Source organism: Seriola lalandi, unplaced genomic scaffold (assembly GCF_002814215.2).
Source record: "Seriola lalandi dorsalis isolate HSWRI2012SDOR001 ecotype SW California unplaced genomic scaffold, Sedor1 jcf7180002054682, whole genome shotgun sequence".
In the NCBI taxonomy this organism is placed as follows: Eukaryota; Metazoa; Chordata; class Actinopteri; order Carangiformes; family Carangidae; genus Seriola; species Seriola lalandi.
Genome location: NW_019525235.1, coordinates 2680914 through 2703476, shown reverse-complemented (window position 1 = coordinate 2703476; position 22563 = coordinate 2680914). Strand labels below are relative to the sequence as shown.

The window sequence follows — 22563 nt, the reverse complement described above, 5'->3', positions numbered from 1 at the left end:
GTCAATCACACACACAACATCATTCCAGCATCATCAAATCGTCACCTGTTGTATTCACTGCTTTACGTTTAAATTCAAATAAATCACTCATCTCATGCAGGTGAAATCTATGACACAGAACAATGTTGTGTAGTGTACCTTTTTTATTTTATTGCAATTTGATAACCTAAAATCTACATTGTACTAAAATAATTAGTTGATTAATTATTAAACGGCTGCTAAATACAGCATTGCAGAAGTGAACAGTTGCAGGTTTTTGAGTTTCATAATATAACTGAATACATAACTTTGGTTTTATGGGTAAACAAATTTTTAGGGATGAAACTATTCATTTTAATTATTAGTTAATCAGCAGATAATTTTCATCATTAATCAATTCATCATTTGGCATACATAATGTCAGAAAATAATGAAAAACCCAGAGCCCAAGGCGAGGCCTTCAAATCTGTCATTCAACAAACTAAAACCCAAAATGATTTATCATCATATAAGACAAAAAAATCTTAAAGCCGAAACCAGAGAGTTTTTCATATTTCTTTTTCTTCAGTTACTATAAATTGATTTTCAAAATTGTTGTCTTTCTCATGAAATCACTTTGGGCTCAATTAAATTTTGTTGGCCCTGATTGCCACCTCCATTAGAATACATGATTAGTTATTATTAAAGTAATAGTCATTACATTTTCTGTAACTTTCCACACCTTTTGACTGTCATGGACTTTAACAAGGCAAGCATCCACACCATTAAAATCTGCTGTTCATCTATGTGGCACCAACACCATATTGAGAAGCTGTTATCTCACTTGACACTACTGTCATTTTGAATTACTTGAGGGAAGCTGATACAGATGCTCTAGACTTGACAGCTTTTAAATAATTAAAAATGCTTCACTCTCAGTGTTGCTGTGGGCATGGCCCCTACAGAGGAATTAAAGCACAACTGTCCAAACGCATGATGTCTAACAGGGAGCTGAGCACATCAACGGGCAAAAACAGGCAGCATAAGTGGCTTATAGGTGTGCCTTTAAATAGTGTTCCAACACACTAAGCCGTTCAGCATGGTCTGCATTAAAGCCTGGAACAAATGCAGAGAGAAAAGCAGATGCAGACCCTACTCCCTGAACCCATGATCCGTCCTGATAGGCGCATAATGAGAACCAGACAAGTGTTCACACCATAACACATACAAATCCCCATTCATTATTCATGGCAGATTACCCTCTTCATTAAGGCAGAGGCGGGGACCAGGGGACACAGAGAGAGCAAGAGCGAAGAGGAGGGAAAGTCAGTCTACGAAAATGCAACCGGATGAGAAGCAGCCAAACAGGGCTCTGGCCCTCCCACACTTTGGAGGTTAAAGCAACCAAGCCGTCAAGCTAGCTGGCATCCAGATGGGATACAGAGGACCAGAAACCATGATGAGACCGGCCAGTTTCTGCTGTATGAAGTTCAGGCCCCTGAGGCCTGCAGCTCTGCATTCTGCTTTGATACTGTAAACACAATGTGACAAAGCTCTTCTGCGGGAGGCTGGAAAATGTCAGTGTAGCAGAACCGACATCAGCACAGCAAGACAACTTCCATCACCAGGCCGCGCAAACCTTCATCAGCTGGTGGAAGCTTGGTTTTTACCTTACATCAACTGGTCTTTCAAACACCATCATCTTCAGTCTTTTTAAATTTCCTTTGTCAGACCCACCTTATAACCCGGCTAGTAAATTTCGAGTCTCTATGAGCCTTTAGCCATGTCGATATAGGTCAGAAAGACCTGATAAAATCACCCCTTGTTAATTTTTACGGGGGATCGTAACTACCTCTGTCGTTAAAACTGTGTTACCCCTCATGGAAAGGTCAGTTTATCAATGTGGCAAAAGTTACAGCAACATAAATGCTAGTATAAAACAAGCTGATGACTGAGGATACGTCTGGTTAGCTCCGAATGATATTACTAAAATAGATGCAATATAAGAAGGACAACCTTCCTTGCTTTACTTCAGCTGATCTGAATGCAAAGCATATATTCAGCAGGCTTCTGACATGTGGGTTTTGCATGTTATATGGTGGAGTTTAACATTGGCTGCACGCACTAAAAACAAATCTTTCCATCAGCAGGGAGAGAGGTGTGAGGCGTCTTTAGAGCGAGTGATTGATTATGTGTGTTGTTGTGAAACGCTCCAGCAAGGCTGATCTGCGGGCTTTGTTGAGGCTGGCAGGTGAGAGATATTACCTGTTGGTATAGAGGTGCTACATGTGGGAAGGGACAGGCTCAGACAGGCACTATGGGTGACCTGCTCAGAATTACCTCCTTACTGGAAATTTTATCCATGTCTATAAGAGATGATTAAGAGCGATCTATCAACACAATCTTCTCTGGCATTAACTCTGTAATGATGCCTGAACAAGAGTCCCTAACGACAGTTCAATCACTGAAAGCCTGCGTTGATCTCATAATTCATCGTTATGATGAATTTTCCATGAGGATGCTAAGACACAATAAATGTTTAAATCCAACATGTCATCTCAAGTGCATATCATTTGGATTATTACATTGGTGATGATAAAATTACCGCTCGGCAACAGTGGCAGCCGAGCTATGAAGAGAGCATGCTGCACAAAAACCCAGCACAAAAGGTTAATTAACTATATCTGTTGTTATGACATTCTGCAAGCAAACAAAATAAATACAGATTATATAAGAGCAATAACTCTTAGTGTTTGTGAGACTATGTCGCACTCCCCTCAGTATGTTGCAGCACAATAGGCCTGTTCATTTTGTGATTATGTCTGACCTGTAGGTACTCGACAGAGCCACGCTGACGGGGCGGCCATTCACTGCAGATTTACATGGATTTTAAATCATTATGGTGAACACAAACACCGTTTCACCCATTTAAATCCTTTTAGCTCTTACAATGGACATATATGAAGTGTACTGACTTTTTTTTCAGGGGACAGAGTTACTGAACAGGGACACCACTGAGAATTACGCAATCCCTCCTGTAGGCAGGATGTGAGAGCACAAAATGTAGGTAGACTTTGTTATAATTAAGAATTACTAAATAGTAAATAGAAAACAGCTGCTGCAGTTTTACCCCTGGCCAGCTGTGATCTTGCAGCAGCTTTACAACACAGAGCAAGGGACAGTAATAGTCCTACTCTTTTTGACTGTTTATAAACAGTTTGCCAAGTGCTGCTGTTCACGCAAAAGGATCTTATGAAACCCCGGAAAAGCACCAAAGCTCACGTCATCCTTCCTTCAATGACGGGTAACAGCCCGTTGAGTCTGCTACTGACGTACATGTGACAGTGATGTGTTACTGCAACGTCATGGTTATTCTATAGTCCATAGAAGTGGATAAAACTTACTGTAGGAGAAGGTGAGGCGCGGAGTGACGTCGCTTTCCGTGACAGCTGTATGAAAGCAACCAACAAGCAGGACAGTGTAGGCTGGGAGACAGAGCCAAGCCATACTCATTGTCCACATGCCTCCTCAGGACTGCCAGCCAACTTGCACTATTTGCCTTTCAGGGTTTTGGGGAATTCATGAAGAGCGTCTTTTCTAACCCGTGTTTATTTTCTCTCCCTCTCTCTCTCTCTCGCTGCAGCTCCAGACTCCTTGAATGGAAGGCCTATGCACTGTTGTGAAGTCGGGCACTCCTTTGGGGCTGTAGACGATGAGGCTGGTTTGAAATGACGACCTGTGACCCTCAGAACAAGACGGAGAACCTCCACCGATCAGCCTCCATGCGTACACAACACCACAGTGTCTCAGCTCAGATCTGTGAAGAGGAAAAGAAACGACACGCTTATAATCAAATGATTATAAGCCTTTGTGGGGTTAAATTCTAGCGTCAGCATGCTAGCATGTTCACAATGACAGTGTTACCATGCTGATCCATTGCAAGTATAATGTTTATCATGCTCACTATTTTAATTTGGTATGTTAATATGCTTAACATTGGCTAATTAGCACTAAACCCAAAGCCCACCTACTTTCTCTATCAAGTGGGGCCAGAGCTGACCTTTTCACTACACACTACAGATCTGAGGTTGTATGGTATTGCTTCCAGTTTCTGTTCAGAGGAGTGAGAACGTGATACCACTGTGGTGATCATTAACAGAATAGTACGTGAGTCAGTGAACAATGTTCATGTCAGGTTAATTCGATAGTGTCAGCCTGCGCTACAAAAACCTTAATCTCCATATCTGAATTGCATGTGCACAGGAAAGAAAAGAAAGCAAAGATTTCTTGGAAATGCTTGTTAAAGCTTAAAGACAATGAGAAGGTGTGACACCCAAATAACAGCTCACATTACAGGAATTTCAGGAGTTTCTGGCCACAGGTTACCTAGGTGAACTTTTGTTTTATTACTGAGTGGTGAGAAATGGTGTGAATACATTATAACCAATGATACTGTAAAATGTTTTGATTCCCACAGGTCAGAGAGGGTTTTAGTTCTGCTCTCAGAGTGAGGAACTCATGGAGATAACAGTGTCCAAAGCCAAAGAAAATTGGCAAATTTGCACAGGCGTGCTGTTCAGCTCTCATCAACTCGATACAGATCCCCATTATTTAACTTTTGGTTGTTTATCTCATTTATCCACAACTTCTACAACAATACTCAGGAACACATCAGAACAAAGCCACAAGACAACTATTTTACCAGTAATGGAGTTATGAAGCAATTCAGTGATGCTGATTAACTGAACGTAGTGAGACATAAGGGGAAACTCAATACAGACATCCCAGTTCCAACTGCAAACGCTCCGTTACAGTTGCCACGGGGAGCTCCTCATTAAATGCAGCCAACGGGAGGCTCAATTTCATGTGAGGTATGGCAATCAATAGCAAAAGGTAGCGAGTGAAGCTATTCCTGGTTTCTATCAAGGGGCTCCTGACTCTTAGTCAATAAGCAGTCTGACGTTTACTGCAAACACAGACATCTCCAAATCTGAGCCGGGTGAATGACATTTGGAGGAGCAGGAAGGCTGTGATAAAGGCCAGACAACAAGACACAAAGAGGGTTATTTCAACAACAGTAGAGACCCACACAAGACTTGAATAGGAGAAATACAGACAGACAAACCCAACAATTACAATTTAGTGTAGGATACTGTTACTGAAGCAAAGCACAAATCAAGACTCTTTCCTCTGTGTTTGAAGCAGGGTGTTTCATTAAAGTCAAGTCTTTATGTCAATAGAAGCTAAAAAGAAAATCAAAATCCACCATTTCCTTTTCCACCGAAGTTACAAAAAGGAAAAATAATCAAGGGTGTCTGGACACTGAGGGTTTTCAGCCTACAGCCGAGGGACAGTGACTCTTAATGATCATAATGACAAAAGCAGATGAGGTTATGAAAGGATTCTGCTTTTCAAAAACTCCAGGCTAGGTCACTGTCTGACGGTTTTTAGACAGTGCCCCCTGCCAGCAGCCCACGTGATGTCAGTAGACTGTAACATGTAATGGACAAGGAGGGCGGCCGTAAGCATCATTAGTGTCCTTTGTGTGGAGCAATTCAAAGTGAGACGACACTCGACCACCAAGCAGTGGCGCTAACATTAATTCTAGGTTTGTGTGACAGTCGGAAAAAGAGTCCCGCATGCATCAAGCTGAATCCGACTGAGGAACGTAGAAGAGAGCTCGACTCAGCGTGAGTGAGAGAACAAGGGCCCCTCTGACAGCACAGAAATCTATATGCAACTCTGCACTTCACTGCTCTCTCCTGCATGATGCATAAACTGAATCATCCCTTTCACTCCCTACACAGACGTGACAGTGTGCTCTGCCTGTGGATGATACTCTCACATCTCTCTGTCTATGAGCTCCTCTTCAGTCTCTACCCTTTCTTTCTATATCCCCTCAAGCAACACATCAGTTTAATCAGTTTGACATAATTATTGCAACTATTGCATATGTCAAATTTTTACCACAGACTATAAAATGTTATCTAATCAAAAGCATATGTTGGGTTTTATTAATGGTCAATGGACTTGTACTTATATAACGCTTTTTTTTACTATCCCCTCAAAGCGCTTTACAATACTTGTCACATTCCCCCATTCATTCACACATTCATACATCACAATCACACACTGATGGAACAGCCATCAGTATCTTGCCCAAGGATACTTCGACACATGGACTGGAGGAACCACCGACCTTCTAATTAGCGGATGACCCGCTCTACCTCCTGAGCCACAGCTGCCCAGTTTTATTAGTGGGGTATGGGATTCTTCAACCAGACTAAGTGAATGCTATTTATTAACAGCACACACATTTATATTAACCAAGCAAATCAAACATTACGATATATTATTTTTGATCATTCCACAAATCTAGTTTTAACAATGTCTTAATGTCTCTGATTGATGCAGTCATTTTGAAAATGATATGCAGTTTCATTGACAGAGAACTGATAGTGACTGACATAATGCTGCATTTACATCTAACCACATACTTCAATAAATAAAAGGAAGTATAGAAAGATTTCAAGACAGAAATACAATTCTAGTCACTGAAAATCACGCCTTGTCCCAGGAACGCTCTTCTTTGCTGCCTTGTCTTTATATTAGAATAAATAACATCACACATTATCATGTGTAAACCAAATAAATGTAATTATTTTTTGAAAAACATGTAGAGGAGAGTGTCTTGAGCCATGGCTGCAGAGTTTTCTGTCAAGCTGTGACCAACTCCAACAAGCTACACCAGTCAAAAGGATGAGGGCAGCCTGCATGTGGCCCGAGCAACGCGACGCGGGGCTAATCCTTCTCGACACTATTACAACACTTGGACAGTAAAAGTTTACAGAGAGTCTGTTGTCCAAGTTGGGATTTGTTAAAAGGTGGCACAACCTGTCCTCGCTATGTTCCCTCTATCCCAAGTGCAAAGTAAAATATCATTTGGGGCAGAAATACATGGCACAAAGAGTTATCACTATCTGAGCCCATCATCCATTTAAATAACAATTGTTTTGACATTCCATGCAGTGAAAATAATTACTAGGAGGGGAAGAGACCATTCAATGAACCAGTAAGAAGCTGTACTGGGAACAGGGAGTGAATTCTACACAAGAAAAGATTTGAGTCATTAACACATGGTTGGCTGTCATAAGGAATAAAACTCCTGTAAATTAGGCAACTTTGTGACCGTGAAACCGAAAGCTTACAGAATACACTCAAACAGCAACACAAACTAGTATTTGCTATTTAAAACTTCCTCATAAAAAGTTATGGGTTTTTCATATACTGCAATAAACCTTTGGACATTATCTATCCTACTGTGTCAATATACTTTACAATGGAACATGTCCAATAAGAGGATATAAGTTTTATATTAACCAAACAGGGACATTCCCAGAACTCTATACCAGTCACTTCCTGTAATACAGCTAAAACTATCACTATATATCACTGAATGGCAAAGACTGACATGACAGCACTACTTATAAGACTATGTGAGTTTTATAAATAGCAGCAATGCGTATACTGCTGAAACAGGTGGCACCGCTATTAGCATATGCCATACGAGTAGAGTGGGAGGGGTCATGGCTCCCCGCATTCCACACACAGCCTGTTGACTGGAAACGTGTTGACTGATAAATACGACCTCTTGGCATCCCTGTCATCTGAACAAGCCACCTGTACACACACACACACACACACACACACATACACAAAAATACACGCTGGCCACCTACGTCACACCCCAGCGAACAACCCAGGTCACATGCTCCCAGATGTGGCCTTCAACCTGTGAGCAGCAACTCCCCTCCTGCCCCCTCGGCACCTCCACGCCCCTGAAGGACTCTCAGATGTGTGACGGAGCAGATGTGAGATGTGGAGGATATCGTCTGTCAGGACAGGCTTTAATGGAAGAGCACGCCTGCACATATGGAGAGAGTGGCTGATTCACCGGACGAGCGGCGTGGGGGTGCAGTGTTGACACAGTTCTGTACTGGACCTGCTGCCTACTCTCAGTTTATTTTATAACTACTCATCCAGATCTAAAGATACCTATCCATGAGTAAGACGTGACAGTACTTCCGTCACAAAGCTCAGGTATCAGCTCAATGGGAGTTTCAAGGTACAGTATTCTCACATTGCTCCCATTACAATGACTAATTTATTAGTTCCTGTTAAAAGATTCTCCTGGAGCCAAATTATGACGCAAGTGTAGATGGGGATAATATTCAAATGGGTTGCACCACACAAACTAGTCCTTAGGTAGAGAGTAGTTGTTCAGGTGTACCAGGTGTAAGTGTTAGCTAACTGAGCCAGCAAGGTAATGTTAGTTAAGATCTGTTTGGACTTAAGAGTAAAAGAGGAAATATGAAATACCCTCAATATGTCTGAGCTGATGCTTTATGCAAAAGCTGTTTAATAATAATGTTGTAAACTGGGAAGAGTTTTAGTTCTTTTTCACAAAAACAGCACAGCATACTTTAGATTCCAAAAACACAAGACTAAATAACCAAAACAAGATAAGCATAATCAGATTTTTCCCTACAATCTCTGAAACTCGTATTGTACTGTATGCAGATGGGAATAACGTTTCCTAGCACCGATTTGCACATGTTGTAATGGCTCACAATCCTTTAGTAAAACACCAGTTCGAAATAAGCTAGTAGTTAACTTTTAAAGGACTTCACGCACAAACTTGGTAATTAATTTTCGAATAGCTGGCGCAACCCGATCCTGTTCCCCAGTGAATGAAAATTCGGAAGTCTGTACGTGTGATTAGGTGACTGTGGAGTCTGAAGAAACACTCTCTCGTTCCTACTCGACCCATTTTAAGTCCAATCCCCAGACCTAGCTAAGAGTAATTAATGGCTCATTCATCCCTGAGTGAACCATACAGCAGTAATTATGACCATATGCTATTCCAAAGACTTTTAATTGCCTAATTAAAATCTTATTAAACTATTGAACAGAGATAGGGGACATTTTGAACTTAAGGTTCAGGGGAGTTAAATTCATCAAGCTTGCTTCTCCTCCGGGGCCTGTGACACACGGTCAGAGGTGATGAATTTTATCACAAGCGTTGACTTCCTAAAACATCCCAAATTTGAATCAGGCGTTAAGAACGTATTGATAGATTACGGTAATATATGGCTGTGAAAGTGGATGAGTATATTCCATCACCTCTGTCTTTGAAACCTATACAAGAGCCTAAATCAACCCTGTCTCAGAAGTGAAAATATTCAGAATGATATTCCATTTCATTCCATTTCCCCTCTGCGCAAATTTCCATAACAGATGTGGAGCCAGCAGAAGCAGCTTGCTGATGAAATGTAAAGTAGCAGGGCTAGGTCTGTCGCTGGGCCTGCTATCACTATCAGGGCTAAAGTGGGTGAAAGAAGAGCAGCAGGGGCTCTGCGACAGACAGAAAAGTGCATTAAAATACTGAAAGGGGGAAAAGAAAAAAAGAGAAGCAAACGAAAGGGCAAAGACACATTCTCTCTATTGTTGGTCTCCTCATCAAACTCTAATTTATATATTAGTAATTGTATGGAGATGAGGATCAACAAAGTCTCACTAATCTCACCAGACAAATACTAGCTTCAATGAGATCTTTACCACTGTGAGAGAGTCATTTGCCTATCTTGGCTCTGTGCCTTTTATTTCCCGGCACCAAATCTCCCTGTCAAAACACATCAGAGAGGGCATAAACCTGGATTAAAACTATTCATGTGTTGTAACCCTCAGACGTGGTAAATACTGAGGGATTGAGGCAAAATTGGTAGAAGTTTGTACTTCTCCCTCCCTCTCTCTCTCTCTCTCTTTACGCTCTCCTCAGTTTTCAACAATCCAGAGTAAGCTGATCCACTTTTCAGAAGCAGCCTGCCCTGTTGATCTTCCAGACATGGCCTATTTCTTTTCTACTGCTGTCACACACCCTTTGCCGAGGAAGGAAACGCCTACATCTTTGAGAGTATTCAGTTTTATCGTTTGATAAAGACATTAAGTTGGCAGCCCACTTTTACATGAAATTAATCAGTCATTGCAAACACACAAAAAAAAACCTCTATAATTTTTCTCCTCTTCTTTATCTATATGTCTCTTTAAGCTTTTTGATCGCTCGGTCTACTAACCCATTTCATGATCCCCTAGCATATGCAGTGCATGATAAGCTGTCCAGATATTCTACAAATTCAGTGGTGAAAAGTTTAAATGATTCTGATGCTGACATTCAAACTGCATCACTCCCTTAGGAAAGACTTTTGTCTTTCGTAAGCCGCACAGTATTGTGTATCCTGCCATACAAGAGGACACTGCTGCTGCTTACACCACAATTGTTTATACTATTGTTTCTTCTATAATAAATATTTATACCACAATAAATAATGGTTATAAAAGGATGAACACAAGTGCTCTTTAAGCAATGCTAGTGCTTGAGTCTTTTTAATTACTTCTGGATTTGTATTTACTAACAATATTTCACCGATATATAAGCTGAGGTTTGAAGGTTGTGGCTCCATCTTCTCGTTGCAGTTTGTATCCAGAGACTTGTTAAACAGCATAGTTTGGGCATTAGTAAATGTATTTATTTTCCTAATCCCCATCCAAGTACATGCAAAAAAAAGTGCGGCACTATTTGTTGGTGAATCTCATATCCCCTTTAAATTGATGCAGGTTAAATCTCTCACACTCTCATTATCTCATTGCTGCTGGAAAATTCAAATCACCTACATTAGCAGAACTCAACAGAGTCTCTCTGCTCTCGACACGATAATGCAGGATTAGGATGAGGGTGACATTCTTGAGGGCTTTCCAATGTCAAAGACCTATGCTGAAAACTAATACTACATTTACGATGGGTAGTGATGAGATGCACATATGAAGCCTCACAATAAAATTACAGTATGGAACAAGTATTTCCATTCCTCTTTCCTATTACACACACGTGCCACGGCTTTAAGAGAGGATAACAGGTTCACTGACTGTACCCTGTCCTTCAAGAAGAAACTTTTATAATATATACAAGGTAGCATTTTGTTGTTAAAGTCCAGAGCTGATACTAAATTATTAAGTAACAGAAAATAGCTTTTTAACAGTGAAATTCAGAAAACTGGTAACCAGCAATAACCTCAGTCCTGGTCCTCAGATAAAGTCTGGGTATAATCCTTCTGCAACTCAGTTACTGCACAGATACTTTCTGCTTTTCAGACAGTATGTGCCATCAGTGGAAACTTAGTAAGGGCTTTGGTGTCACATACAGAAGTCACTTGATATTAACTTGTGTAACAGTTTGGAACAGCCAAAGAAAGTGTGACCATATGCAGCACAGTCCAGCAAAAGCAGTGAATTCGTCAAGGACCTTTTTATGAGAGATGTAAAAATATACAGTATTATATTGTTCACTGCACTGTTTTAGATATTCAGGGCCTGTGTTTTTATGAGAGGTGCTGGCGTCTGCTAGACACAGGTAAGGAGCAGTTTCAGCCCTGGCTGCTGTAAGTAGGTCAGGCCTGTTGAAACACTCACTCCCATTCTAGATGATGTCTACACTTGTTTGCCATATACTTCTGTCTGCACTTACAGGAGTGAAATATTGACCCTGATAGGGCAAGTGCTGATAACACGGCATTGACTTCAGGTGCTTTATCTTGCCCGTTCTTGTTTACCCTCACATGCACAACTATAGTATGCTGAGGATGTTGTTTAAATGCAAATATGAATATGTTAATGTGTAAATATTAAACACTAAAATTATTGTATAATTAGTGTGTGCTTAAATGAACAACAACTGAAGCTTCTGAAACAGAAATTAATCACTTTGCAGTATGTGAGGATTTTTGAAACACAAAATATGACTTCTGATTTAATAACAATTAAATAAAAAACAACATTACACTTTGCTGAGTAAGTCTGTGGAATATGAAAAGCTCCAGCAGCCAAGTGGATCTTAGAGAATTTCATCATAAACACGAACTCTATCTTATGGACAGTTCAACAGAAAGAAGAAATAACGTGCTGCATTAATATTTGCTGCCCATGTAAATTCATGGACCATTCAATCACCAACAGTGCATTGAAATATTTATCCTCTCTGAAATTGATTAGGCTGGTGTGGCATCCATGAAAGGCTGTAAACAAAGCGGCATGACTGTTCCCCCTTGATGTCCACAGCACGTAGCTGCACGCATTCCAGTAGCTTAGAGGCTTAGACAGAAGCTCAGGCTATAGGCCATTGGGCAAAGAGCTGAACACATCCATCACTGTGAGCGACCGATAAAAGGCTCAGAAGGTCCACTTCTCCACATGCTCATCAACGACACCAACCACAGACCCACCTTCAACACAACCAAAGAGTTTTTCTGAGTCTACGAAGCACATCGTAACCCTCGGGATCGGACCAGTAGGTGATACGCTGCTTGAGGTCTCACACATCGACTTCACTGCTTTCTATACAGGGACTGATCCGCTTCTCAATTTGCTAACTATACATTTGGTAAAGTGTCATCGACTAACTTTCTGTCTAATGACTAACCAATTAATGAACACATTGTTTCTACACTGCTAGTGATCTTGCTAAGCCTCACAAAAGTAGGTTTCATTTCCTGAGCTGAATTTTTCAATATGAGATATGACCATGGGGAGAACTATGGGGAGTGGTTTACATATTGCTGATGATGTATTTAACTGCCTCTTGAAACCACTTAAACATTGTGAACGGCTACTTAAACAAGGTGTTACATGTACAAGTGAAACACCGTGAAACACAATACTGTATATTATACGAAGATAATTAAGAAAAAAATGAGAAGTTTTCAGAGCAGCTGTCATGTTGTTTAACCTTAAAGATCAATGACAGCCCAGGGAGTGCTGCGTTCAACCAAGCAGTTGTAATCAGGTTCATGTTCACTCTTCAATCAACAGCCAATTTAAAATGACCCCTGCGAGAACTGCTTAAAGGCTAATCCAGTTGTGTGCAAAGTAGTTCCGATTTACGATGTTTTGAGCTCAAGCAAACCATGCCAGACTAAAAGGAGCAAAGTGAAATTCATACACCTTGTTTGTGTTACTTATAACAATTAATACATTCTTGGTTTGAAATTTACATACTTCTCAAATTTCATTTAAGTTTTCACAACTCTTAAAATGCTATTAAATGTAGTAGATTTCTCCTTTATAGTCACATTCTACTCAGTAGGATAAAAGACAAGGAGGGATGCAGTTGGTATGTAGTCCTCTGTGAACACGTTCGAGAGTCTGTTGACAATGCAAAGACTGGCTGTCTGATACTCTCTAAATCAAGTTCAAGAGATAAAGTACACAAATGGTAAACAACTGATCCTGAGGCAACAAACATGTTGTAGACACTCAGCTTTGTTATGCCTGCGGTTGTACCAGTGTATCTGCTTCTCATCTCTGGCTACAACACGTCTTAAAAGTTGATATCAAGCACCAGTCAAATCCTCTATATTTGACCCCTCTATTTGGCAGATAGACCACATTAAAATATCTTTGTGGGGGGAGGTTGTCCCCTTTATGTGGGGTCTGAGAGTGGGGCAGCTGCCCCCCACATGCAGTGACCTCACTTAGTAAAGATCAATAGTAGGCTGCACATTCCTCATTCCAAGTCCTCAGGAGTCACTTAGGTCCTGGTATCCCAGCCATCCAAGCCATCTTGTGAATCCTTTAGCACCCCGATATTTGGGGTAAATTCCAGTCATTGACATCCAACATCCTAGACGACCAGATTTGACCTATGAGGGCAGCGTATTTGGTAAGCCATATGGGGGAGATGAGTTCTTGTCACTCAAGAGTATCACCCTATGGGCCATGCTAATGCAGTCCCTCAAGGGCAAATTTGTCAAGTTAGCATTGCTCAGCTTAGGTCTAATTTTACATGTTTATACTTCGCATTTTTCCCTGCGCCCTTATTCCCTTTCAGTCTCACTGTACACAGCCTAGCACAGAGCAAAATTATGGGGCCCACGCTGAACCCTAGGCTAGATGATTTAATGGCTGACTGACTGTTCTATTTAGTCAGACAAGCATAATAAGGGGATTAGCAACCTATCAGATGACAGAGTTCAGTGTGCTTGGCTGCAGGTATACAGGCAGATATCCTATATCATATGATTTGTTAATCACTGTGCAGATGGTATAAATTAGTTCATTCTTGATTAAGTTAAATGTTTGAAAAAATAATAACAAAGACTAACAGTTTACCAAAATTGCACCACACTTCTTGACAAGCTGTGTGTAAGCCAAACTGCTGCCACCAGTTAGTCAAGGTAGAATGGTGTTTTGAACTTAAAAAGGACCCTTGAAGTTCATGTACCTCTTTGTTTGCGGTGAAAACCCACACTAGTGTGCGTCTGAGATGAAATCAGAGTCCTGACACGTCCATACAGCACCCTGGCCCCCACAGCTGGATGCGTGTAGGAGGGAGCTGATGTCATGGAGAGATGGAGGTGAAATGATCTGTTACTAGAAAGCTGAGCCTCTTCCCTGAGATATCAGAGCACGTAACACGTCCTAAGACATCTTCACCTTCTTTCACAACTAAGTAAGGTAAGGGTTGGTCAACTGTGTTGCAACCACACGGACAAAATGGTAAAAGTACAAAATTATGAAATGCTACAGTTAATGAGAATCTCTTTCACTTTCAGACTGAGCTGTGGGTGGAAGAAAAAAACTCTGTTAACAAGAAGGGTGAGGCATATTCCTTGTAAACAAGAAAATGTCAGTCTCATTTAGGGTTACTAACATCAGTATAAAATAGTGAATAAGTGGTTCAAGAAAACATTCAAGTCTCATGTTACCAAACATCTACTCTACTTAAGCAAGCCCAAGAGGCTGTTCTGCAGCTTACCCTGTGCTCTGATGTTACCATGGGGAAAGCAAGTGATTCATCACATTATTTATAAACTATGAGAGGTGAAGATGTAAGGTCAGTGATTTGATCCATGAGCAGGAACAACATAAATAGGGTTGTTTTGCTTCTATCACTTGCTCGACATAAGGAGAAGCAGACAAACAGAGCAGCCGGAATTCAGAGCAGAATACATTTCTCTTTATCGGCAGCAAATTTGAATATGATGCTATTTCACAAAGTAAGCTTTATGTAGTATTGTTTAACAAACTGAAAGACGGTAAGATTACCAAGAGTGTTGTGTCTCGCCAAGAAATAATGAGTATTACTTGGAGGGAAACTTCTGGGTATTTCTGCAGAGAAATAACCCCTTGACTGAACAAGGGCTGACTACTCACAGAAAACAATCAAGTCCAGTTGACCCTGATTCAACCCTTCTTGGATAACCATGACCTGGAAAACTGAGAATCTTCACAGACACAACAATAACAACAACAGAAAAAAGTACTGTCGTATACAGCACATATCCCTGTCAAAGTAGACAAGATAACATGTATTCTGTGTTACTGGGAAGCATTTACTGATTCTCTGTCACCTAAGCCAGTAAGACCCACTGACCACAGCAGAAAAAAATAGTCATATCAGGAAGGGGAAAAAAAGCATCAACAGTGTTAGTTCCTGTGAGCTTAAACTGCACCTGCATGCTGAACAGCTTCATCCCCTCCAGATGTCTGGAGGCCTCGCTAGACCCAGAGCCAGCACATCTATAACTGTCTCCTCGACTGCCCAGACTCTGGTGGATAACTGCCAGAAAGAAAGCAGAACTGCAGGGGGATCTGAGCCCTGCAGCCACTCACACTGCACAAAAAGTGCTGAAAGAGGCCATAAGATGGCTGTGTGTAGTGTCTTTATATATCACATCTTCAATCCAATCTGATGAATTATTCAGACGGCGCTATCTACATTGCCTCTCACCTAAAACATCTGCCCTGCCAGCCTGTCTGCCAGGTCTGGCTTACACTCTGTCCTGCCACAGGAAGCTTTTAGTCTGCTGCTGTCCTGTGGTCTCTGTTCCATTTAACCCCCTTCCTCTATCTCTATTTCCATCTCACGGACTAGAGGCATAAAGCACTGAGGGAAAGAGATTATGTTACTGTGCCAAAAAAAAAGGCATCTGTCTGTACAAGATTTTAAAAAGAAAATAGTATCATTTTGCTACTACTGTGCAAACATCTTGGATGTCAAGGCTGCGGTATGCTCGTTACAAACTAGCTTGTGCGATGTGTTGTCCGACCATATCTGAAGGCAGAAGCCTTTTTCTAGCTGCCAGGCTCGAATGCTACGAGAAAGAGACACGACAATCATATGAATGGGGAATTTGTGATGTTACGTTAGTTTGTGCACAGGTGAGAGAGAAGTTCAAACCCCTCAGCACAACTGACCAATCGCTGCATGAAGTGGGTTTAATTGTCAGATAGTTGGTTTTCAGAAAGTTACACCGTTCCAACACCAGAGAGGCGTGGGGCGGAGGGGAGTTTCAGACACTGTTGGGCAACCTGTCAGGCATGTCAGATTCTGTAGTATCCTGACCCTTTGCCCTAAAGACAAGTGTATAACATTCAAGCTCTGGGCTACATCACACACACGAGAGGGGGACACCAAGCAGAAAACAGAGCAGGCTGCATTACACGCTTCCAGACCATTAAAGTGAGGAGTGTTCGTGAGGAATAAAAGGTGCACACTCACCCCCCCCCCCCCCCCCCCACCCCCTGCACTGTTTATGGTTCTTAGTGGAGCATGAAATGACTAAATACCAGCATCACTTCTCCTCTCTGTCATCCTTCTTTGCAAATTTCTCATTCATAACTTTCAGGAAAGGATGAATGACTGAGGAACACTATTTGTATCCAAGGTTAGAGAAGAATAACTTTGTCTGTCATTCAGAAGAATGAAAAGTGCGCTTATAATCCAGTGATGTGCATCATCAATAAATCAGATGAACCGACCACAAGCATAAATATCTTACTGCGCCCTACTTAAAGAAGGGTACTGTATATTAATATTTAAAAAAAAAGTAAAGCTTGTTTACAGTGAGGCAATTAGACGCCTGTGATCAGAGAGTTACGGCAGGAATGTCTGAAAGGGTCAGCGGCACCATTACCAGAGTAAAGGGCACAACCTGGAACGCCCAGAGATATCAAATCACAGCGGTGGGGGAGGGACAGTCTGCTAAACAAGGCTCGGTTGGAGGCTGCTTCCATTAATCAGGCCTACTCTCATACTCATGTCAGGAAGCGCACAAACATATACGACCGCTAACAACCTGATGCACGTTTGCTGTATGCGACGCCTCACAGTCACCCCTTAGCTCCAGTGTCAGGAGTGTAGATGTACACATAGCTTTGAGTATTAAAATAGAACTTTATTATTAAACATGTAACATGCGAGGAGAACAGGTGTGCGTTGAAGGGTGAAGGAAACACACCCTGAAAAGGCAATTTCGCCATTCTCACACCAGCACATATGAAACGCTGGCATACGTGTGAACATACTCCGCTTGGTCTCCCAGAGCAGTTTCACAGGGTTGTGTACAATTAAAATAAGGCACTGGGTGAACAAGGCGACGCCCCCGGAGTTCCTCATACATACATGATGTTTCTTGGTGCATGTTTCATACGGGTTAAAAGGCAGATCTGCGGCTCTCTATACACTGCAGCGAATACAGGGATCTGGCCACGTTCCATGTCCACAGTCATTTCCCACATCGTGGCACAGTGCTGGACTGGGAATAAACAGAGGAGCCTGCTGTGCTCTCAGAATGCATGTTTGCAGAGTTCCCATCAGTGAGTACACAGTAATAGGACTCCCTGAAGGCCTGTGTTTAACCTTTAGATTACAAGTGGCTGGCCACTCCACAGCCCACCCCTCCTCTTCCTCAGCTATTAACCCTTTTCTCGCTCACTTTAGTCAACACAAACAGACTTCATAAAGGAAGCAGGATCAAATCACAAGACCTGAGGATCATGTGATATGATTGAAAGATCCGAAACAGCTACTAAATGTTTGTGGTGAGCTTATTTTGTCAACTACTTTTTCCAAGGTCATAAATTAACTTGTGGTTGCAAATTCCGTAAAGTGCCTTAAAGTCAGAAAAACAGAGATATTCAATAATCTATGATTGCATGACGACTGGGCAAACTCAAAGATCATATTTTATGTTTGAAAGATCCAGGACAAGACTATGTGGTGAGATTGTTTAGTCAAAGAAACAAAAAAGCATTCTCCAGCGTCACTCAAAACCATCCCGAAATTTAAAGTTCATCTAAAGCCACAATTTGAAAAAAAAAAAAACCTTTCTGTTCTTTATTTTTCAAATGTACCAGTTTGATCGCAACTTAATATGGTGAGCAGGTCTCCACAGAAACTCTCCAAACCCAAAACCCTCTATCTGTATCATTTTTCTGTTCTGCAGAGTAATTAAGGGAGCCAACACTGTATTTTAGTACCAGCTGTTTTTATTTGGTCAATGTTGTGTTACTGCAGTAAGCATAGCTCTTGTCTTAGAAGACAGCACACAATATTTTGGCTGAAGTTTAAAAACATATCTTGAATTTTGTGAAAGAAAGAACCATATGATCCGAACTGTGATCTAACTCCGGGCCATGCATTGAGCCTGTAACTGCACGCATGCTTTGTTTAAACTTGTGTTATAGGTGTGAAATCTAAACAAGATTTGTTTTGAGCGGAAAACAGTGAAAAAAAAAAAAAAATCAGATTAGTGGGGAAAATCTTTCCCTCTCTCTCTTTCAAACACACAAACACAGAAAGACAGGGAGAGAGTCGACCTGACTATATAAACGGATGAAGAAGGATCAGAGTAGCCTAATGCTGAGAAAATACCCTTGGGATATGCTGACAAAATGGAAACGTGTGCATATGGGGACAGCATAGGGGATTAAGCTGTGATAAAACAGTGTGATGCAGTGTGATTTATTTTTTCTTTGTCTTTCCTCCTCTGAACAGATTTAGTAATCTGCAACAGGTTGCTACCTGTTTTGAGCTGCTTCACGACACAGAAGCATAATTTTATCCTTTCGCTTATATTCCTTTCAGCAGCCTTAATGTAGAACAGCCCTGCACATCAAATAAATGTTCAGTCTGCAAAGGAATGCTCCCGCGTCCCAGTCAAACTTCGCAACAGTGATATTCTGGCGTTCACTGCAAGTAACTATCACCATGTTATAAAATATATCTTTGTGGAGAGGTCTGGATTTGAGGTATTGATATAACAGGCACCATGCTTTACCAACGAGCCAAAGCTTTTCTGACAGCATCATACAGGCGGTTCATTGTCAAGGCCGCTGGTATCCAGAATGCAACTGCCAGCTGTTTTCTTTGTGGATCAAACCAAAAGAAAACAGCAGACCAAGGTCAGCACAGACAGGCTTTTCTCCTATGGCAGACAGATGAATCTCCATATACGAGGCCGTATAAAACAAAAACTCTCTGTCACAAATTAGAGAGCACAGCTGATTATATTCCACCCTCTTGTGGAATAATCAGCCAGTCTCAAAAATTCCTGAAACCTCCTATTTATTCCAGTACCGCTGGGTGTTTGCTGATCATTTGAGGATCTGTGTCCATGTGAGAGCTTGGTTGGGAGGGTTATCTCTCATGTCCAGCTGCCTTGTTAGTACATACTAGACAGACTCAGATGGACTGGCTTTTGAGAGAAATATCAAGCTGTCCTGGGGCCGTATAAGATGCCAGTGATGCTGATGCTGAAACTGAAAGGACATAATAAAGTTACAGTCCCCCTCCGCTCCAAAATGTGTTTTGCTGTTTTGTTTCTTTACTTGGACGTTTGACCATCATTATGCAGAACGATATACATTTGCAGAGTTTGACAAGGTTGTTTTTAAATTCATTAGCTGGAGCGAGAAAGTCTCTCTGTGTTTACATTAAATCAAAGTTTTAAGATGTGTAAATATAAGCATTAGTTTGTGACGTCAAATCTGATCTGGAAGTTGTGGTCCAGCATGCAATTTATACATGTGAAAACTTGAAGCCTCCAGTGCACATACATTGAGACATGTTTTGACTTTACAATGAAGCTGGACGCATGTTGGATTAAGTCTAGTGGTTAATATTCTGAAATGAACAATACTTTAATATTCATAGATTCAGTTTTTTTTACTGAGAGAGAGAGAGAGTAAAGCAATGCAAGAGTTTTTCTGAAACTGTATCAGATGCAATTCCAAGCAAAGTATTTTTTTACTGTCTTAAAAGATGTCATCTGGGGCAATCCATACATTTCTTGCTGCTTCACAAAACTGTTTGCTTTGTCAAACTCTTATGACACAGGAGAGAAAGAGTGAGAGCTTTTCAAGTAAAAGGTACTTGGCAGTGCACACTCAAAAGCAAGCATTAAGAGTAAATACAAATCTTAGGTTGACCTACTCATTGACTTTTGACAATCTTTTCCATTTATGGTTCCTATCCATTAACTACCCCCCACATGTCTAACCATTTGGCATTAGTCTCAACTGTGCTGCCAGCAGCATGTGGGTGAGAGATTTGAGTTTCACACAATAACACCTGATGCTCCCTGTGTTGTAGCTGCCAGCAATCACATCACGAACCCCTAACCAGTGTCATAACACAAAAACTCCTCAGCTATTTGAGCGTGCTCACTCGCAACTATCACAGCCAAACACACCAAGACAATTAAGACTTTGTGTTGATATTTATGTTCTGGTTCTCGCCCATCGGCTTTTCCAAACTCCTCTGGGTTCACGCAAAGTTTGCAGGCTGGGTTGAGGATCTGTGTGCACTGGCTGCCACATTCACTAACTCCTATCAGTGGAAAAGAGGCCCCACACCCAGTCACAGGCTCAATGCTCATGAGTTGTGCCTCCGCGTAAAGAGTCAGAGCCATCCCCTGTTTTTTCCAGCATTACTAGAGACACTCACACGCAAGCCAGCAAGCCTTAAAATACAAACACACCCAGGTAAATAACTGTGTTTTCAAAGAAAATAAGTCCAACATCTCTTAATGCAAGGGTAGCTCTTACACACACACACACACACACACACACACACACACACACACACACACACACACACACAGACTAGGTCTTTAATGACCCCCTTGCCCTGCTATCACCTTGCGATAAAGACCTACTGGGGAGGGAGGAGGGCTGTTTCGTGTCAGCTCACACCCACTTTTCCCTTTAAAAGAGAGAACCTAACAACAAACTCTGCACAGGCTCAGTCATAAAAAGTTTATAATTCTCTAACAGGGAAATAACAGGTTATTCCTGGCATCATATCAATAGGTAACCAGAACTGCAGCGTATTCACATCAATGATTCATGAAGCACCACACGGTTAATGAACACAAGGGTATAATCTGTATAAGAGCCGTACTTACGCTCTGTCCCACTCAGCTGTGGCACAAAAACTTCCTTCAGATCTAAAAAAGGTTTCCTTTAGGTGTCACAGACAGATAGATTCCTCCCCCAGGAAGTGTCAGAAGAAAATCCACACAAACAACAGAGTTTTAACGCACTAGTAGATGACAGCTCCGTGTCCGCAGGTCCACACACTCCCTCTCTCTGACACAGTGTCGTACTACAGCCTGCCTCTGGCCACTCAACACACTGGAGCTCCTCCCATCACACACTGTCAGAGAGGGAGAGAGAGGGAGAAAAGGGAGGGAGACATGAGGGAGTAGAAGGGAGGTGCACTGCTACAGGATGATCTTGACTCATGTTTTACTTAAAGGTGCTGATGTAAATGTTGCATACTTTAGTATTTTTTTAGGAGCAGATCTATTATTACATCTCAGAGACCGTTTTACTCAGTATAATTAGGAAACTATTAGAGAGGGCTCATGGCAGAGGAGCAATAAAGGCCGAGTGTTTTACAGAAGTATCTGTATGTTATTTGCTTGATTTGAACCTGTGCAGGAAAAAAAACAAAACTCCAATGTGTCCTGTGATTTTCTGGTCCCAAGACTGTTGACTGTCCACTTTTTGGGAAATTAGTGCCTCCTCATTCAAAAGCAATATACTAAAGTTACACAAGGAAAACATTTACGCAGTGTACCATGATGTGGCTGAATTTATGTGAGCGGCCATTAAATGAGACAGAGGCCTAATTGCACCGATTGTAGCCTTGGAGCTTTTTTTTTTTTTTTTTTAAGCTCTCCTGGGAGTTGGTTCCCTTGTTATGGACTGCAGATGTTAGCCTCTCAGCCAGCTGCTTGCACCCATATAAAGACTGCCTTTAATGATTGCAATTACCAGTAACTTCAAGCTACCGGAAGATAACCCAAATCTATCTGTTCTAAATCAACACAGATGCAACAATCTTAAACACATGTATTTCTCCAGACAATATCAAATTAACTTAATGATAAAATTTACAAAATATGGCTTGCGCTATGATATAGTTTAATGGCCAATGTCATATCTTGCTGAGATCTGGATTCAGGATTCATCAAAGGCACGTGAAGAAAATGCTTAGAGCCGATGTATGGTGTTCTGCCACGAAGCACTTCTAAAATAATTCACACAACACCGGCAAGGACGAAGTTTTCAGGCCATGACACTGAAAGTGCAACAGAAGTGATGCAGCAAAGTCTCAGAAGAGGCCATTTCATGAATTGTAATGGGGACACTCAGCTCTAGTGAACCACATACTGCCCTTTATGTTTTATAAACAGAGCTTGGATT

At 41.4% G+C, this 22563-nt stretch overlaps 1 protein-coding gene across 1 annotated transcript in view; it reads right to left on the bottom strand.

The window, feature by feature from the left end:
* The window catches only part of sema4ba (sema domain, immunoglobulin domain (Ig), transmembrane domain (TM) and short cytoplasmic domain, (semaphorin) 4Ba), a 40706-nt gene extending 19247 nt beyond the window's left edge, over window positions 1–21459 (bottom strand). Inside the window, exons 1-2 of the mRNA XM_023422572.2 lie at window positions 21258–21459; window positions 3363–3775 (exon numbers count right to left, since the gene is read on the bottom strand). Of these exons, the coding sequence (XP_023278340.1) occupies window positions 3363–3480 (118 nt within the window). The 5' untranslated portion in view covers window positions 3481–3775; window positions 21258–21459. The remainder of the gene's footprint in view (window positions 1–3362; window positions 3776–21257) is intronic.
* Window positions 21460–22563: the final 1104 nt, after the last annotated feature.